At 45.1% G+C, this 16,172-nt stretch overlaps 1 protein-coding gene across 1 annotated transcript; it reads left to right on the top strand.

Moving 5' to 3' along the window:
* The first annotated feature begins 7,009 nt into the window (after window positions 1–7,009).
* LOC121157109 (agouti signaling protein) lies at window positions 7,010–10,987 on the top strand. Its single transcript, XM_040981123.1, has 3 exons — window positions 7,010–7,169; window positions 8,470–8,531; window positions 10,811–10,987. Exons 1-3 carry the CDS (start codon window positions 7,010–7,012, stop codon window positions 10,985–10,987), a joined length of 399 nt encoding a protein of 132 aa, XP_040837057.1.
* The last annotated feature ends 5,185 nt before the right edge of the window (window positions 10,988–16,172 follow it).

Below are 16,172 nucleotides of genomic sequence, written 5' to 3'. Positions count from 1 at the left end.
ATATTTAATTTTATTTAAAATATATTTTCCAATAATTATATTTTATTTGTATTCTAGGATTTTATCATTTAAATGAATTATTAATAAATATATTCTATTGCAGGATTGAGCCTTTATTAATTCTGGAAAGCATGGTATAATAGAAAGTTTCAAACATTATGATTAACTATTCATGATGCAGACATTTTCTGTACATTTAACAATCAAAATCTAACAGTCCTGAATCTTGTCTAGTACTCAGTTGTGTTTAATCTGAAATCTGATAAATTAATGAGAAATATTATCGATTGGTAATGGCAGAAGTTATCTTTCCAAAGTCACATTAATAAGGAACACTAACATCTTTACCCAAAAAGGCAATTATTCCATCCGTTAGATAGTGACAGAGCAAATACAATGTGTGTGCTTGGTCAAGTCCTTCATGATATTAACAATTTACACAAAACAAAAAATCAAAAATCAAAAAAAAAAAACTTACACAAGGATTAGAAAAATTTTTTTTGTAAAACGCTAGAGAAAAATACTTTATGCTTTAAGTCACATATGTCTTTGTTGGATTTTTTTTTATTACAACCCTTTAAAAATGAAGAAACTGAAATGGGTCTTTAGCAGTTAAAATGCCCATGTCCCATAATGAAATGACAGGATTCTATTTGCAGCTCTAGTTCCTGTCTGGCTTCCCAGCAGTGCAGACCCTGGGAGACAGCAAAGGACAACTCCAATAATTGGGTCCCAGCCACTCATGTGGGAAACCTGGATTGAGTTTTTGACCCCCCAATTATAGTCCTGGGCAGCTCACGCTGGCCATTGGCAGCATTTGAGGAGTGGACCAGTGAATGGGAGCTCTGTCATAATCTATTTTTTTCTTAAGTTAAAATAATGTAAAAACTGTTCTTACCTCACAAACAAATGCTACTTGAAATGTGGGAAAGACAAAGAAGTATAACAGTCATGAAGATCTACACATTCAGCCTCATTACATAAGTACATTACATAAGAACATTACGTAAGTACATACATGTTCTGTGGTCAGGCTTAGGAAGCCTCACTTGTAGAACAGGAAGCGGCCAAGCTCAACTGCGCTTCCCATACCCGATGAGTCAGTCTGGTTCTAGCCTAAGTTCTGCCGAATGCAAATAGGAATGAATGAAGAAAAGAGCCGGAAAGGATACTAGAAAGCAGGCAGGTTGAGGAGGACCCTGGTGTCTTTCTGAGCTGTGGAGTTGGTGTTTTTTTGTTTGTTTATTTTTTAAGCTTTTATTTATTTTTATTGGCAAGGCAGAGATACAGAGAGAAAGATTTCCTGCCTGCTGCTTCACTCTTTAAGTGGATACAACAGACAGAGCTCAGCTGATCCAAAGGTAGGAGCCAGAATCATCTTCTGGGTCTCCCACATGGATGAAGTGTCCCAGGGCTTGGGCCATCCTCAAATGTTTTCCCAGGCCACAAGCAGGGAGCTGGAAAGGAAGTGGAGCATGAGGACATGAACTGGTGCCCATATGGGATCTAGGCACGGACAAGAGAGGTTCTAGCCACTGAACCATCGCACCAGGCCCCTAGAGTTGGTGTTTCATTTGAAATCAAAATGAACCTTAAAAAAGAATATTGCTTGGAATCTTGTGGCAGCCTCTCAGTTGGTTTTCCTTTTTCTCACTCTTGCTCCCTGCATCTCCATTTAGCACTAGAGAGATAGTCTGACAAAAATATGAATAAGTCCCTACCCCTACTCAAACAATCTTCTATTGTTTTCCATTGACCTGAAGATAGCCCATTCTCCTTACCATGGCTTGCAGGTCCCATCACAATATATCCCTGCTACCATCTCCCTTTATAACTGTTTGTCAACCCTACTGAGCTTCATGTAGTTTTCAAGGACATCATCCTCATTTTCTCTCTGAGCTCCTTACCTATCATTGTTAGCGTCTTCCCCAGTACCACCTGTTCTCCAACCATCGCTAACTGCAATCTACCCCATCTGTCCTTGACTTACATCTGTCCTTAGCCCCTACACTGGTTGGGTCTCCCCTAGCTTTGTCGTAATTACTCGCTCAGCTGTCAGTCTTCCCTGATAAGATGTCAGTTCCGTAAGGATAGGTACTAGGTCTGTCTGGTTCATAAATGCAACCCAAGAACATAGTGCTGGTTTTCAGTGGGCATTTAGCAACTATTTGTGGATAGATGAAAGTATATGGGTATGTGTATATGAATATGAATATATATGAAAGAGTAAATCAATTCATGAAAAATGGAATATAAAAGGAATTTATCCTAGTTATACGTCCTAAAGTCAAGCAGAAGTAGTGATTTGGTTGTTATGGAAGCTCAGATAGAAAAATGCACCTAGGGAGAGCAAGGACTGCAAAGATTGGGATGGACTTAAGAAACAAGGGAGTGAGAATCAATACAGTTATCAGTTTCATGAGAAGAACAAGTGAGAACAGCCTTTCAACTGGACAGAGAGTTAGAGTCTAAGAAACTCTGGGGTCTGAAATAAGGAGGAAAGCAAACAAGCATGGACAGTTTTAACAATGGCTGGGAGCTGACCATAGGCTCTTGGCCCTGTGGCAGGAATTCTGGGTACACATAGGGAATCTGAAGCCATTCAAGAGAATCAGGGCTAAGGGGCCTCAGAGACATGCAGGGCTGTGGGGATGTTAGTCAAGAGGAAGGCCCAATTGAGCACAGTGGCTTAATTGGCTGATCCTCACCATGCAAGCATGAGCATCCCATATGGGTACTGGTTCATGTCCCAGCTGCCCCACTTCCCATTCAGCTCCCTGCTTGTAGGCCTGGGAAAGCAGTAAAGGATGGATGGCCCAAAGCCATGGGACCCTTCACTCCTGTGAGAGACCCAGAAGATGCTCTGTGGCTTCAGATTGGCTCAGCTCTGACTGTGGCAGCCATTTGGGGAGTAAAGCAGCAGATGGAAGATCTTTCTGTCTGTCCTTGTAAACCTGCCTTTCCAATAAAAATAAGTGAATAAAAAAAGTCAAGAGGAAAAGAGGATACTATCACTCACTGTGCAGATAGGATTCTAGGATTAGTTAGAAGAAATATCCAGCAAGAAAGAGGGCCAAGAGAGCAGAACAGGAAGGAGCTTCAGCTTCAGGAAACCACTGTAATAGTGAATATCAGACAAAGCTCTGTTCAGACATTCCTTCCATGTTTTCAATAGCCGACTCAGACAAACACGAAGATTTCTACCCTCTTTGCATATGAGGAAACTGGCTCACAGAATTCGGTCAGCTTTCTGAGGATGCAGTGTAACAAATGGGCTCCACTTAGAGCAGCCTGGCCAATTCCTAACCTGTTCCACCAGATCTCAACCTGATCAGAACAATGTTTTTTTTTATATCTACTCTCCAGCCCCTACCCTCATCTGAAACTCAAAGTTAGGAGAACCTTCCATTATGGACTAGTATTAAAATAAAAACTCTAAGAACTTAAAAGTTAGAAAATATAAAATTACAGGACGTAACTTGTATAAACATATGTAAATCATAATCTATTTAATTAATATTTGCTCTTCACTGAATCCTGACCCTGTTCTAATTCCCAAAACACCTTGTCTGGCAGGTTTAATGATGTCCCTTTTCACAGATGAAGACGCTGAGGCCCAGAGTGGTTGAAGGATTTGCCCTCTCATAAGCTGTGAGAAGTGAAGCCACATCTGTCTGCCTGCGAGCCTGTGTTTTTTAAACTGTCCTGTCTCACCTCCTTTAAACAAAGACCCTCAATCTAACTGATGAGAACAACCCACACAGACAATTACAGAACAATGATATCCCAAACAATAGGGCATTCAGTTTAAGAGCTGGAAGAGCTATTTGTGCTGGTCTGGTGCTGACAGAAAAAAATGTTCTGTTGCTGGCATTTGAGCCAAGCCCTGGAGGAAAAGGAAGATGTGATGAGGGCTAATTGAAACAGTAAATGAAGCTAGAGAAGTAAGAACAAAAGCAGAGAGAAGGAGTCAGTGCAAATCTTGTTCCCTTGAAATGAAGGACTTAGATGAAGAGCAAATGGAAAATATGAGATAATTTGAAGGGAACATAAAGTAAAACTTGGTGAGTGATAGAATAGAAAAATCAGGGGAGGGAAAAAAAGAGAGATGGAGGCCAAGATTTCTTCACTGGGAAAGATGCGCCCTGGACAAAGAATAAAGTAGAACTGGGTTATGCACCTGCCTGTGCAAAATAATGTGTATGATTTTGTGAATGGGTGAATCTAGGAATAGGCCAGTTTAAAAATATATATATATATATTTTGAAAGGCAGATTTTACAGAGAAAAGGAAACACAGAAAGATCTTCCACCCAAACAGCCACAGTGGCTAGAGCTGAGCTAATTTAAAGCTGGGATCCAGGAGGTCTCCCATGCTAGCACTGGGTGCTAAGGCCTTGAGCCATCCTCCTCTGATTTCCCAGGCCTTAAGATCAAAAGTGGAACAACCAGAACACGAACTGGTGCCCATGTGGGATGCTGGTACAGCAGAAGATTAGCTTTCTGTGCCATCACATCTACACAGCAAGTTTTTTGTTTTGTTTTATTTTGTTTTTTTAATTTGAGAAACAGAGACAAAGACAGAGACCATCCTTTGGTTCACTTCCACAGATACCCACAGCAACCAGGATGGAGTCAAGCTAAGCACACAGCATTTATCTATCTATCTATCTATCTATCTATCTATCTATCTATCTATCTATCTATCTATCTATGAAGTTTGAGTTGTAGAGAGAAAGGTACAGGGAGAAAATAAGATTGACCCTCCATCTGATGGTTCATTCCTCAAATGGCTGCAATAGATAGAGCTGAGCTGAGCCACGCCAGTCAGGAACATTGTCTGGGTCTCCCACATGAGTAGCAGGGGCCCACCTTGAGTCATCCTCTATTGCTTTTCCCAGACCATTAGCAGGGACCTGGGTTGGAAGTAGAATTACTAGGACTGGAAGCAAAGCCTAAATGGGAGACCGGCAATGCAGGGAGCAGTTTTACCAGCTATGCCACAAGGCTGGCCCCCAACACATGAGCAGATTCACCACTAGATTAAATGTTTGTCCACCCCATACCCCATCAGTGATTTTCAAGAAAGAGTTCCCTTGCTAAATGAATATATACTACTGATTAAGCCCATTTTCTTGCTTTATATCAAAAAGGGAGAACTTAAATTCTGACAAAAAGAATGGATTTGTCCAAAGTCATGTATCTTACTAATACTTCAGCCAATGCTAGAACCCATTGGTCAAAAAAAAAAAAAAAAGAATACATTGGTTTTGACTCCTACCCAGTCTGGTAAGCACCAGGCTTACTTGGCTTTGAAAAAGAAAACTGGTGGCTAATTTATGATATCAAATGCACAATGATGAGAAAAACTGAAGAAATCAGATCTGACATTAGTGCTAAGGATGGAGTTCAAAGGGGCAAGACTAACCCCTCCAATTAAGAGAAATTTAGAATGGGATAGCACTGTGGTATAACAGGTAAGGCAATTGCTTACAACACCATCAACCTATATTGGTGCCTTCCAGCTGCTCCACTTCCAACCTAGCTCTCTGCAAATGCATCTGGGAAGGCACTGGAGGAAGGTCCAGGTCCTTGGGTCTATGTACACACTTGGGAGACCCAGATGAAGCTCCCAGCTCCTGAGTTTAGCCTGGTCCAGCCACAGCTATTACAGCCATTTAATGAGTGAACCAGCAAATGGAAAAGCTCTCTCACTTACTCTTTCTCTCTCTGTATAACTTTGCCTCTCAATTTTTTTTTAATGAAAAGAAATTTGGAATGAAGGTGAGAGAAAACTTTTGGGTCCTCCTCTTCCTGCATTTAACAGAATCACAGGATATTTTTCTTTAGCCAAGCTGAGGGTTATGAGAAATTAGCCAGGTTGCTATAGCAGGAGCCCAGCAATAGTCAGGACCAGCCCAAACAGACTCTTTTTTCTTCTCTCATTGTGTCTTATGGGCAGAGTTCAGGGAACCTTGTCCCAGAGAGAAAATGGAAAAATGAAGAGTGATGAATGGGATCTCATACTCAGATGCTACTGAAGCTACGAGCCACACACAGGCATGCAGACAGAAATCCAGCCTGCGATCTGCCTGCATCCATAAAAAGCCAGCTCATAAATACAGCAATTCATGTCAACCTATCCACAGGCCCAGGCTCATGACACAAACCATAGCTGCATTCGTTCCTTCCAGCCATAGGAATCTGACTCATGTCACACAAACTGTTTGCTAATCTGCATCCTTCTCAGCCAGTCTTCATTTAGCCTTCTTCTCTGTACCTTAGTGAAATCTCTGCCAGTGTGAAGCACAGCTAGGGAGCTCTTCAAGCAATGTTTCCCAGGCCTTAGGGCTCCTGGGGCTACTCACTTTAAAACAGACAAACATGGGGCAGCATTGTGACATAATGGGTAAAGCTGCTGCCTTTGATATCAGTATCCCATACGGGATGTCCTGGATGTTCTACTTACAATCCAGCTCTCTGCTAATAGTCCAGAAAAAGCAGTAGAATATGGCACAAGCACTTGGGCCCCTGCCACCCATGTAGGAACTGGAAGCAGCTTCTGGCTCCTGGCTTCAGCCTGTCCCAGCGCTAGCCATTGCAGACATCTGGAGAGAGAACCAGTAGACAAAAATTCTGTGTTTCCCTCTCTTCATAACTCTTTTAAAATAAATAAATCTTAAAAAAAAAAAAGGCAGCTAAGAAACAGTCAATACTCACCCCCTGGTCAGCAAAGACCAATGCAAAGCATTTCTTTTCTCTTTGCTTCAATCTCCCTTCCTTCCTTGTCTTTCTCTCTTGTTCTCTGTCTCTCTTTCTTTGTTTTTTGGGTTTTTTTTTTCTCCCTTTATAAATCTCCTTTTTCTTCTAAGCTTTGCTTTTCCTGCACTGGGACTCCTGAAGGACAGATCAGAGCTCCAGCCCCAAGAAACGGAAAGCAGGAAGGCACATCCTCTTCCTACCACCCTGTCCCACCTGCCACTTTCTCTGTCCCACTCAGGCTTCTCAGGATGAATGTCACTCGTCTGCTCCTGGCCACCCTGCTCGTCTTCCTGTGCTTTCTCACTGTCTGCAGCCACCTGGCACTTGAGGAGAAACCCAGAGATGACCAAAGTCTGAGGTGCAACTCCTCCATGAACTTACTGGATTTCCCTTCTGTCTCTATCGTGGGTAAGTATGCTGACCTGTGACCCAGCCCTTGAGAAGGGGCTGCAGGGCATCAAGCCTGCTCCCCAAGCTGCTACCAGGACCCACTGCCCAATGTCATTCTTGAAATAATCATGGGGGAACAAATTATCCCTTGACTCCTTTGGTGTGGGAAAGCTGCATGCCACCAATCTAGTACGTGGTTTAGCCTCTAAGCTGAGATGAACTTTGTGTGCAACTTAACATTTCTGAAATTTGTTGAACCACAAAACTCCTACCAAGGATAATAAATTTTAGGAAATGCTTCCTCATTGCTGCAGAATAACCAAGTCTGAGACAAGCCAGTCCTGCCCTGTCAGGGTTGAAAATGACTGCTCCAGGGAAAACATGTGGAGCATTAGAGCCTGGCCCTGGAGATCTGCTTTGACTTTACCTGACAGTAATAGAAATACTGTGAGTTATTATGTTTATTCATATCTCACAGTTGAGGAAATTGAGGGCTGAGAAAATTAACTAGCACAATATCACACAGGTCCTAATTGGCAGAGCCAAAATTCAAACCAGGTGCTTACATCTGGAACCTAAGCTTAAAAGTGTAGTATCCTTTGCCGCCTTGCCCCTAGCAGGAAAAGAGGCTATTCTGGATAATATTGGGACTAACTGCAGTGATTAGCTTCAATATGCTAGACATTTGGCTTCATAAGCAAACTTGATTATCCTCAAGACAGTCCCACAAGGTGAGTGTTACAGATGCTTTTACAGGCGAGAAAACTGAGTAACAGGTTAAGTGGGTTACCTGAGGCCACATGAAGGTTACATGGCACGATCAAGGATTCAAATCAGGTCTGCCTTGCTCCAAGTTCTGAGAAGTAGAAAATAGAAGTATGGAAGCACAGGGACATAATGTGTAAAACCCTGAGTTCATTTGCAGTATACCACAATTTATTTACTTATTTTTTTATTTTTATTTTTTTTGCACCTGACAGACCCAACACGAAAGGAGATCTTTGAGTAGTTCTGAATAGCCCAGGGCCAACCAGGTAAAGGGACAAGGCCCCTCAGGGATGCCACAGGCAGACGCCAGGACCTCCTTGGGGCCTGTGCCTTCCCTCAGGAGACACTGTGCTGTCAGTCTCTGACTCCAGGTCAGCAGCCAGCTCACAAGAACCTGCTGGCCTGAGCCCCAACATGTGATTAACCCAGGCAGTCCCTCCTTTTCTCCCCTATCCTGAAGCTTCCTGGGGCCCCCTCTGCTCCTCCCACTTTGCTGCAACCCAGAGCCTCTAGAAACATCTGGTTTTGTTCCTCCTGTCTCTCTTTGAAGCGCTGAACAAGAAATCTAAAATCATCAGCAGAAAGGAAGCGGAAAAGAAGAAATCTTCCAAGGTAGGCCCCGGGAGTTCTCTGTGAGAGTGGGACCGTATTTAAAAGGACAGGGCTCAGAAACTCTGGCTGAAAATGAAGAGATTTTGTCCAAAGGGAGAGTTACCTGCAGGCTTTCTGAGGCAGATCTGCCCACAGAAGCCCAGGGAACTGACACACATGAACGTAGCTTACGTGCTGAAAGAGCAGCTTCCCAGACTAACTAGCCGCTTGCTGAAATTTCACTATCACTCTTTCCTTGGATGAATGCAGTATTTCCAAAAAAAATCAGTCATTTCGGAACCATTTGCACAGTTTTTTTTTTTTTGCCATTGTCTGCAGCTGGCATTTAAATCAAAATTTTTAACTATATTCATTACTATGATAGGAAACCATTATTCCTTGCCATAAAGAGAAGATAGCTTTAGAAATAAATAAGGTGAAAATAAAACAGTGAGTTCTGCTGGATGGTATTGCCTGAGGCAGAGGCCTGCTCTCTGCGGCAAAGGTGAATCAGTGCCCGAGAGGCCATTCAGGACACCCTGGCACCCAGCTGAACCTTTACACTGAAAGAGATCCAAATAAGAATTCTTTCTTCACATAAAAGAATCAGAGGGTGTTGGCATATCACCTAAACTCACACCGTGGTAATTCAGGCTTCCACACCTTAACAAGCCCTGTGGATGGACGCATTATGGAGACACATACATGATTCCTGCTTTAGTGTGACTTTGTTTGCCAGATCAACTGCAGCCAGAGCCATGAGTACAGGACCAGGTACTGGGAGGTAGGACCTGAGCTGGACAAAGTCCCTGCTCTTCTCTGGGCTGGTTTAGCTGGCTCTCAAGTGAACAAGCAGATCGAATGACTAACAGGTAAGAAGAGGAAGGGTGCTTTAAAAAGTTCACAGAAAAGTAGAATTTAAAATATGAGTTTATACTGTTGCCAAAAGAAAGTCTCATATATGGACAATATATATCATGAAAAATATCAACACATGAAGTTCCAAAATGTCTTTCCTTTCAGTTCCATTTTTCCATGAACTTTTCGAAGCACCCTCATAGAATGACAAATATATTTGCATGCTACACATTGGGAATGTAGCAATGAACGAGAAAGAGATCCTTGCTTTTGGAGTTATTCCTGTGGAGATAGCAGGTGAATAGCTAAAATAAATTCTGATGATAAACGCTGTGAAGAAATCAAAATGTGGTCATGAGGGAGAGAGAAGTGGCAAATGGGTAGGAAATACTTTTCTAAAAGCAGCAGCTTTTGAAAGCTAAAAATCTCAGTAATGTTCAGTAGAAATACACGGAGAGCTACAATTCTTAATTTCCAAGCAGCCACATTTTTAAAAAGAAAAAAAATGCAGTTAAGTTTAGTATTTTATTTATCCATTTATCCCCCAAATCAGCAAATCAATATGTAATCAAGTTTAAGTTATTGGAATATTTTTATGCTAAGTCTGAAATACAGCATATGTAATTGACACAACACATCTCAATGTCAATGCTAAATTTTCAACAAAGTAAAATGCAGTCTTCACCAAGCAATAAATTTGTGTTAAGTGGGAAAAGATTTTCACACTGCTTCGGCTTTAAATTTTAAACTTAAACCCAAAAGTAAATAAAACTTAAGATTCGGTTTCTCCGTGGCACTAAACACACTTCAAGGTCTCAGTAACAGAGAGGGCTTGTAGCTGTTCACGCGGGACACCCAGCAAGGACTGTCCCCAGGCTTGCAACAGCAGGAACTCTTGCTGGAACACCAAAAGGCCAGCGGGGCCACCAGGAGGCAAGTGGGAGAAGTGGCCAGGGGCCAAGTCACGGGTCCCTAAGGCCAAAGAAAGTTTATGTTTCAAATGCAAAAAGATTGTGGGTGGGGTATGGAAGGATACAACCATAGGTCTTAGAAAAGGATCGTTTAAAAAAGAAAAGGTTCCTTTGGCGCCCTGGCGCATGTGTAAGAGGCCAGAAAGGCAGGAGAAAAGACCTGGCCCCGCGGTGGAAGTGAATTGGGTAGACTGAGGAGCCAACAAAGGACCACAGCGATAATAGTTAAAAACTTTGGAACTGAGTGGGGTCCTCCAGAGAGAGAAAGGGGCCAGCTCAGCACCAGATAAATTCGGATGATAGAGGCAGGGAAACTGGACTTGGGGAAGCCCGCAAGGATTTGCTGAGCTGCCCCTGTGAAGGTGGGCATGTCCAGTGGGAAGCCTCCAATGGAGTAGGAGTTCCGAGGCGAAGATGAAGACGGGTGGGCGTGCGTGGCCGTTTCGGGTAGCCCGGCCGTTTCCCCTGCAGAAAAAAGCTGCGATGAAGAAGGCGGTGAGGCCCCGGCCCCCGATGCCTGCGCCCTGCGTGGCCACCCGCAACAGCTGCAAGCCACCAGCGCCCATCTGCTGCGACCCGTGCGCCTCCTGCCAGTGCCGCTTCTTCCGCAGCACCTGCTCCTGCCGCGTGCTCAACCCCAACTGCTGAGTGCACACCTCCCCGCCACAGCAGGGGCAGCGCCTGCGGGGGTGGAGTTTGGGGAGGGGGCTGCCAGGGACTTGGGGGAACGCTTCTGGGGCAGCGATTTCTAGTTAGGGAGAGCTTTGTAGTGTAGGCACGGGCGTGGCTACTGAACATTAGTGTGGAGCTTTGAGGAGACAGACCAAGAGAGGACTAGGCTCCCGCTACAATAGAAATAGAGCATGTGTAAGCTATACGAAGGTGTGTGGCAGTTTCTTTAAAAGACCTGAAAGTGCTCAGTCTTTTTTCCGGCTTCCCATCAATACAAAAGCCTCACGGGTTGTGCACACACACTACCCTTCCAGAGGCTGATGCTGAAATCCCTACAATCCCACAACAGTGTAATTGGTTGGCTGCATCCAGTGGCTGGAGGTGATGTTCCCCTACGCTTAAGCTCAGGAACATCCAAGGCTGGGATGCAAACCAGCCAAGCAGACAACACCCTATTAGTAACCTCCACCTCCTCCTCCTCCTCCTCAGGAGCTCCCCTGGCTAGCACCCAATCATCCCCACCTCCAGAAATAAGAATTACAGCTGGGCTGTGAGACTGGAACAGGTGTGCTGATCAGGGCAGGCTGCTGGCTGTAACTGGCCTTTTGCTGCAGGTCCTTCAAGCCACAAGGTTCTGGGCTGAGCATCCTTGCCCCTTAGAAGGCTCCCACAGCAAAAGCATCACTTGCCCATCACATCCTCTCCACCAGGAGCTCCCAGAGATCTGGGTCCAGGGAAGAGTTGCTCCCATGTCAGACTACGTAAACACTGATTGTTGGAGTTCAGGCTCTCAAGAAGGAAGCCCAGATTGGGAGATCCTTTCTCTCTCCTCTCCACATCTGCCAGCCAATAAGGAGGCTTGTTGAGTAGGCAGCAACTATTGAATGATCAGAGACCTGTTGTAAAAATGTCCCTAAACTGCTTCTGGAAATCCCACCCTTAAGCAGTATCATTGGAAGGATCCGTGAGAGGGAGAGTACATGGCATACTTCTTGCTCTGCTTGGCTGAGGCATCCCTGCAGGAGAACGAAGGCTGAGAAGGTGCCACCTGTCAGCACCCCCTGGCAGCTGGGGCTCTTCCCTAAGAAGTCACTGTATAAGTAGGAGCTGAGAGATATAGACAGTGATACAAGACAACAAGAAAGGCCTGTGCTGAGAAAGGTTCTAGAGAGGCTATGAGACAGAAAGCAGTGTGGGCAGGACAAACACTGTGGCATAGTAGTAGGCTCATAGTGCTTGGGCCCCTTGTACCTATATGGGAGACCCAGAAGAAACTCCTGGCTCCCATGTAGTCCAACCTTGGCCATTGCAACCATTTGGGGAGTGAACCAGCGGCTGGAAGATTCTGTTTTTGTGTCCCTCCTCTTCTCTAACTCTGCCTTTCAAATAAAACAAAACAAAACTTGGTGGAGCAGTTACCTCAGCCCTGGTCATGACTTTATATCTCTGTCCTTGGAGGTGGGGACAGTGGAATTCAGGATCTAGCACAAGTGGGGTCACCTCCTTGGACCCACTTTCAATCTTCCATCTTTTAAAAAGTCTTCCTCCTCTCCAAGGACCCAACCAGATACCCAGACGGTGCCTGTGGTGGCACAGCCAGTGTGGACAGGATGAGGTAAACAGGCATTTTTGGATGGAATGGAGTAGCAACCACCGGACATAGCACAGGGAGAGACAATGAGTGCCCCAGGCAGAGCTGTCAACACAGCTCTGCACACAGGGCAAGTCTTTATGTCTCCCTGGGCTGCCATTGTCCTGTCTATAAAATGGGAGACAAGCATTCCTGCTGTTATTATCATACACACAAGGTAAGTGCTGTTTCTCTGCACCCTAACATCATACACATAGAGAAAAGCTGCCTGTTGCTTGCTTTGTTTTCTGTCAGATCACAAGCCCACAGGCAAGAACTTTTTGTTCCATGTACCACAGCTAGCTGCTGAGTCCATGTCATTGGTAATGAGAATGTGGGGAACATATTGCAGCCAGCGTCCTTGTGTTTTCCAGACCCTGTTCTCAGGCACCATTTGGTCCCCAGAGATGAGACTGGGGGACACAAAGACTCAGTCCATTCCTAAAAAAGTTGCTTTGTTGCAGGGCCCAGATAGCCACAGGAAAGACCATCCCATTCATTCAGTAATTACATGTTGAGCACTACATGGCAAGTGCTAAGTACATAATATAGTGAAGAGCCCTGGAAGGATCCTCTTCCCCATGGAGTGTTGGCATTAGTGAGCATCACTCCTGGTCCTTTTCACAGGCCAGGCCCATTTTCAGCATACATAGTCTAGCCCCACAGACTCAGACAGCTGTCTGCCCAAGTCCTATCCCACGCACAGAGTGAAGTCCATCCTAGAAAGCCTTGTTCTATCTTTCTAACTATAAATCTGTACCAAAGTCCTCATAATGTAACTGCAGACAAGTCACTTTTAAATTCCCGTTTTATTTGAAAGAGCGATCTTCCATTACTAGTTCACTCCCCAAATTCCCACAGCAGCCAAGAGTGGAGCAGGCTGAAGCCTGGAACTCCCTCCTGGTCAGAGGTTGGCAGCAGGTGGCCAAGTCCTTGAGCCAGCATCTGCTGCTCCCCAGGATGCACGTTAACAGGAAGCCGGATCAGAAGCGGACTCCCTGGAACAACTCAAACCACGGGAGAGGGGAGGATTGACTGTAGCACAGGGGGACATGTAAGATAGAAGACTAGACAGACTGCTTAGAATGTCCTCCTTAACTGAGCATTCCAGAATTGTGGCTTGTTCATTTTGAATTCTCAGCATCTAGCTGTGAGCTGGTGTTACTGCCACGTTACCAATGGGAAAAGGGGCTCAGAGAGGCTGTGGCATCACCCAACATCCTACTGCTAGAGTGACACCGGAACTCCACTCAGGTGGGTCTGAGTCCAGGGCCAAGTCAGATCAAGCACTGCCTCTTCCCGGGTGCCTTCCTCCCACTGCTACCAGGCACTGAACTATAAAACTGGGCAGAAAAAGTGATGTACTTGCCTTCTCTTTAAGCTTGCAATCCCAGCCAGGTGGGTCAGGTCTCCAACACCCCAGCATCTCCATTAGAGCCATCCATGGGGAATGAGAAGCCTGAGAGAAGTCTCTAGATACCCTTCTCAGGTGGGTTCTTTTTCGATTTCCAAGATCAGAAAGAAGGTTCAATAAATAACCACTTACACAAGTAAAAGGGAAACCTACTTCCTACCCATCTTCTGGTTTAAATTATGATGAAGCCTCTGTGAGAATACAGGAAAGGTACCTCTGCAAATCTCCATTCTCATAAAATTACTGTATTACTAGGATTATTATATGAATAAAGTAAGCCAACTAGAGCTCCTGGTGCTTATTAATATACCACGATATACTGGATCAAGCCAAACAAATCATTAAAAATTACATGGGGGCCCGGTGCAATAGCATAGTGGCTAAAGTCGTCACTTAGAACTCACCAGGATCCCATATGGGTGTCCATTCTAATCCTGGCAGCCCCACTTCCCATCCAGCTCCCTGCCTGTGGCCTGGGAAAGCAGTGGAGGAAGTCACAAAGTCTTGGGACCCTGTACCCATGGTGGGAGACCCAGAAGTTCCCGACTCCTGGCTTTGGATTGCCTGAGCTCCAGCATTGTGGCCTCTTGGGGAGTGAACCATTGGACGAAGATCTTCCTCTGTCTCTCCCCTTCTCTGTATATCTGCCTCTCCAATAACAATAAAAATATGAACAGGAATACTAAGCAGGCAAATGGAGGTGGGCATAGTGGCTACTTAGGACATCTGCATCCACAGGGGATATGCCTGGTTTGAGACCCCAACTACTCTAGTTTCTGGATCTAGCTTCCTGTTGATGTGCCTGGGAGGAAAAGGGCGAGCATGCAAATACTTGAGACCTTTGTACTAACAAGGGAGACCTGCACAGAGTTCCCAGATCCTGGCTTCGGGCTGGCCCAGCCCCAACTGCTACAGGCATGTAGGGAAGTGAACCAGCAGATGGAAGATGATCGCCCTCCCTCACTGGCTTTTCAAAGACATATATAATTTTCTTTGAAAAAAAATTAGGGGGGCCCGGCGCGGTGGCGCAAGTGGTTAAAGGTCCTCGCCTTGCACGCCCGGGATCCCATATGGGCGCCAGTTCTAATCCCAGCAGCCCCGCTTCCCTTCCAGCTCCCTGCCTGTGGCCTGGGAAAGCAGTCGAGGAAGGCCCAAAGCTTTGGGAACCTGCACCCGCATGGGAGACCCGGAAGAGGCTCCTGGCTTCGGATCGGCATAGTATCGGTCCGTTGCGCTCACTTGGGGAGTGAATCATCAGACGGAAGATCTTCCTCTCTGTCTCTCCTCTCTGTATATCCGCCTTTCCAATGAAAAATAATAAAAATAAATCTTTAAAAAAAAATTAGGGAAATACATAAAGGATGATTATAATAATTATAATATGGGTTAAGCTTACCCCCATGAAATTATTACAGATTGAATTAAAAGCAGGTTATTTGGGGGCAGGTGTTGAGCAATTAGGATGCTGCTCTGGATCCTCATATGCCATACTGGAGTCCCTGGGTCAGACGCTTGCTCTGACTGCTGGTTCTAGATGAGAGCTTGCTTATCTGCCCTATCCCCCTTATCTCAAATAATAAAAGACTGATAACTTCTTTTTTTAAGATTTTATTTTTATTGGAAAGGTGGATATACAGAGAGGAGAGACAGAGAAGATCTTCCGTCCGATGATTCACTCCCCAAGTGAGCGCAACGGCCGATGCTATGCCGATCCGCAGCCAGGATCCTCTTCCAGGTCTCCCACACGGATGCAGGTTCCCCAAGCCTTGGGCCGTCCCAGACTGCTTTCCCAGGCCACAAGCATGGAGCTGGATGGGAAGCGGGGCTGCTGGGATTAGAACTGGCGCCCCTATGGGATCCCAGGCGTGCAAGGCGAGGACCTTAACCACTGCACCACCGCACCGGGTCCAGACTGGTAACTTCTATTCAGGCTGTTTAGAAGACACTTACCTGAGTTCCCTCTTCCTTTTCTTCTAAGCCTGAACAGGTACCTACCTGCCACCCTTATCACCCCACACTGCAGACAACCCTTTGTCTTGGCAAGGCTTCCTCAGTACATGAGCACAATACCCATGCCTAGTTAGTAACATTATCTATACAATAAAGTCTCAAAACTC

This window comes from Ochotona curzoniae, unplaced genomic scaffold, assembly GCF_017591425.1.
Source record: "Ochotona curzoniae isolate NIBS_2020 unplaced genomic scaffold, NIBS_Ocur_1.0 contig_3520, whole genome shotgun sequence".
In the NCBI taxonomy this organism is placed as follows: Eukaryota; Metazoa; Chordata; class Mammalia; order Lagomorpha; family Ochotonidae; genus Ochotona; species Ochotona curzoniae.
The sequence above is the reverse complement of the archived record's forward strand: the minus strand, read 5'-3'. Positions and strand labels throughout refer to the sequence as shown.

What these genes read in the sequence shown, in the direction of transcription:
- LOC121157109 (XM_040981123.1), top strand. Translation starts at nt 7,010, where the DNA reads ATGAATGTCACTCGTCTGCTCCTGGCCACCCTGCTCGTCTTCCTGTGC. An exon ending in CCCTTCTGTCTCTATCGTGG is followed by an intron (nt 7,170 to 8,469) that starts GTAAGTATGCTG and finishes CTCTCTTTGAAG; the next exon opens with CGCTGAACAAGAAATCTAAA. An exon ending in AAAAGAAGAAATCTTCCAAG is followed by an intron (nt 8,532 to 10,810) that starts GTAGGCCCCGGG and finishes TTTCCCCTGCAG; the next exon opens with AAAAAAGCTGCGATGAAGAA.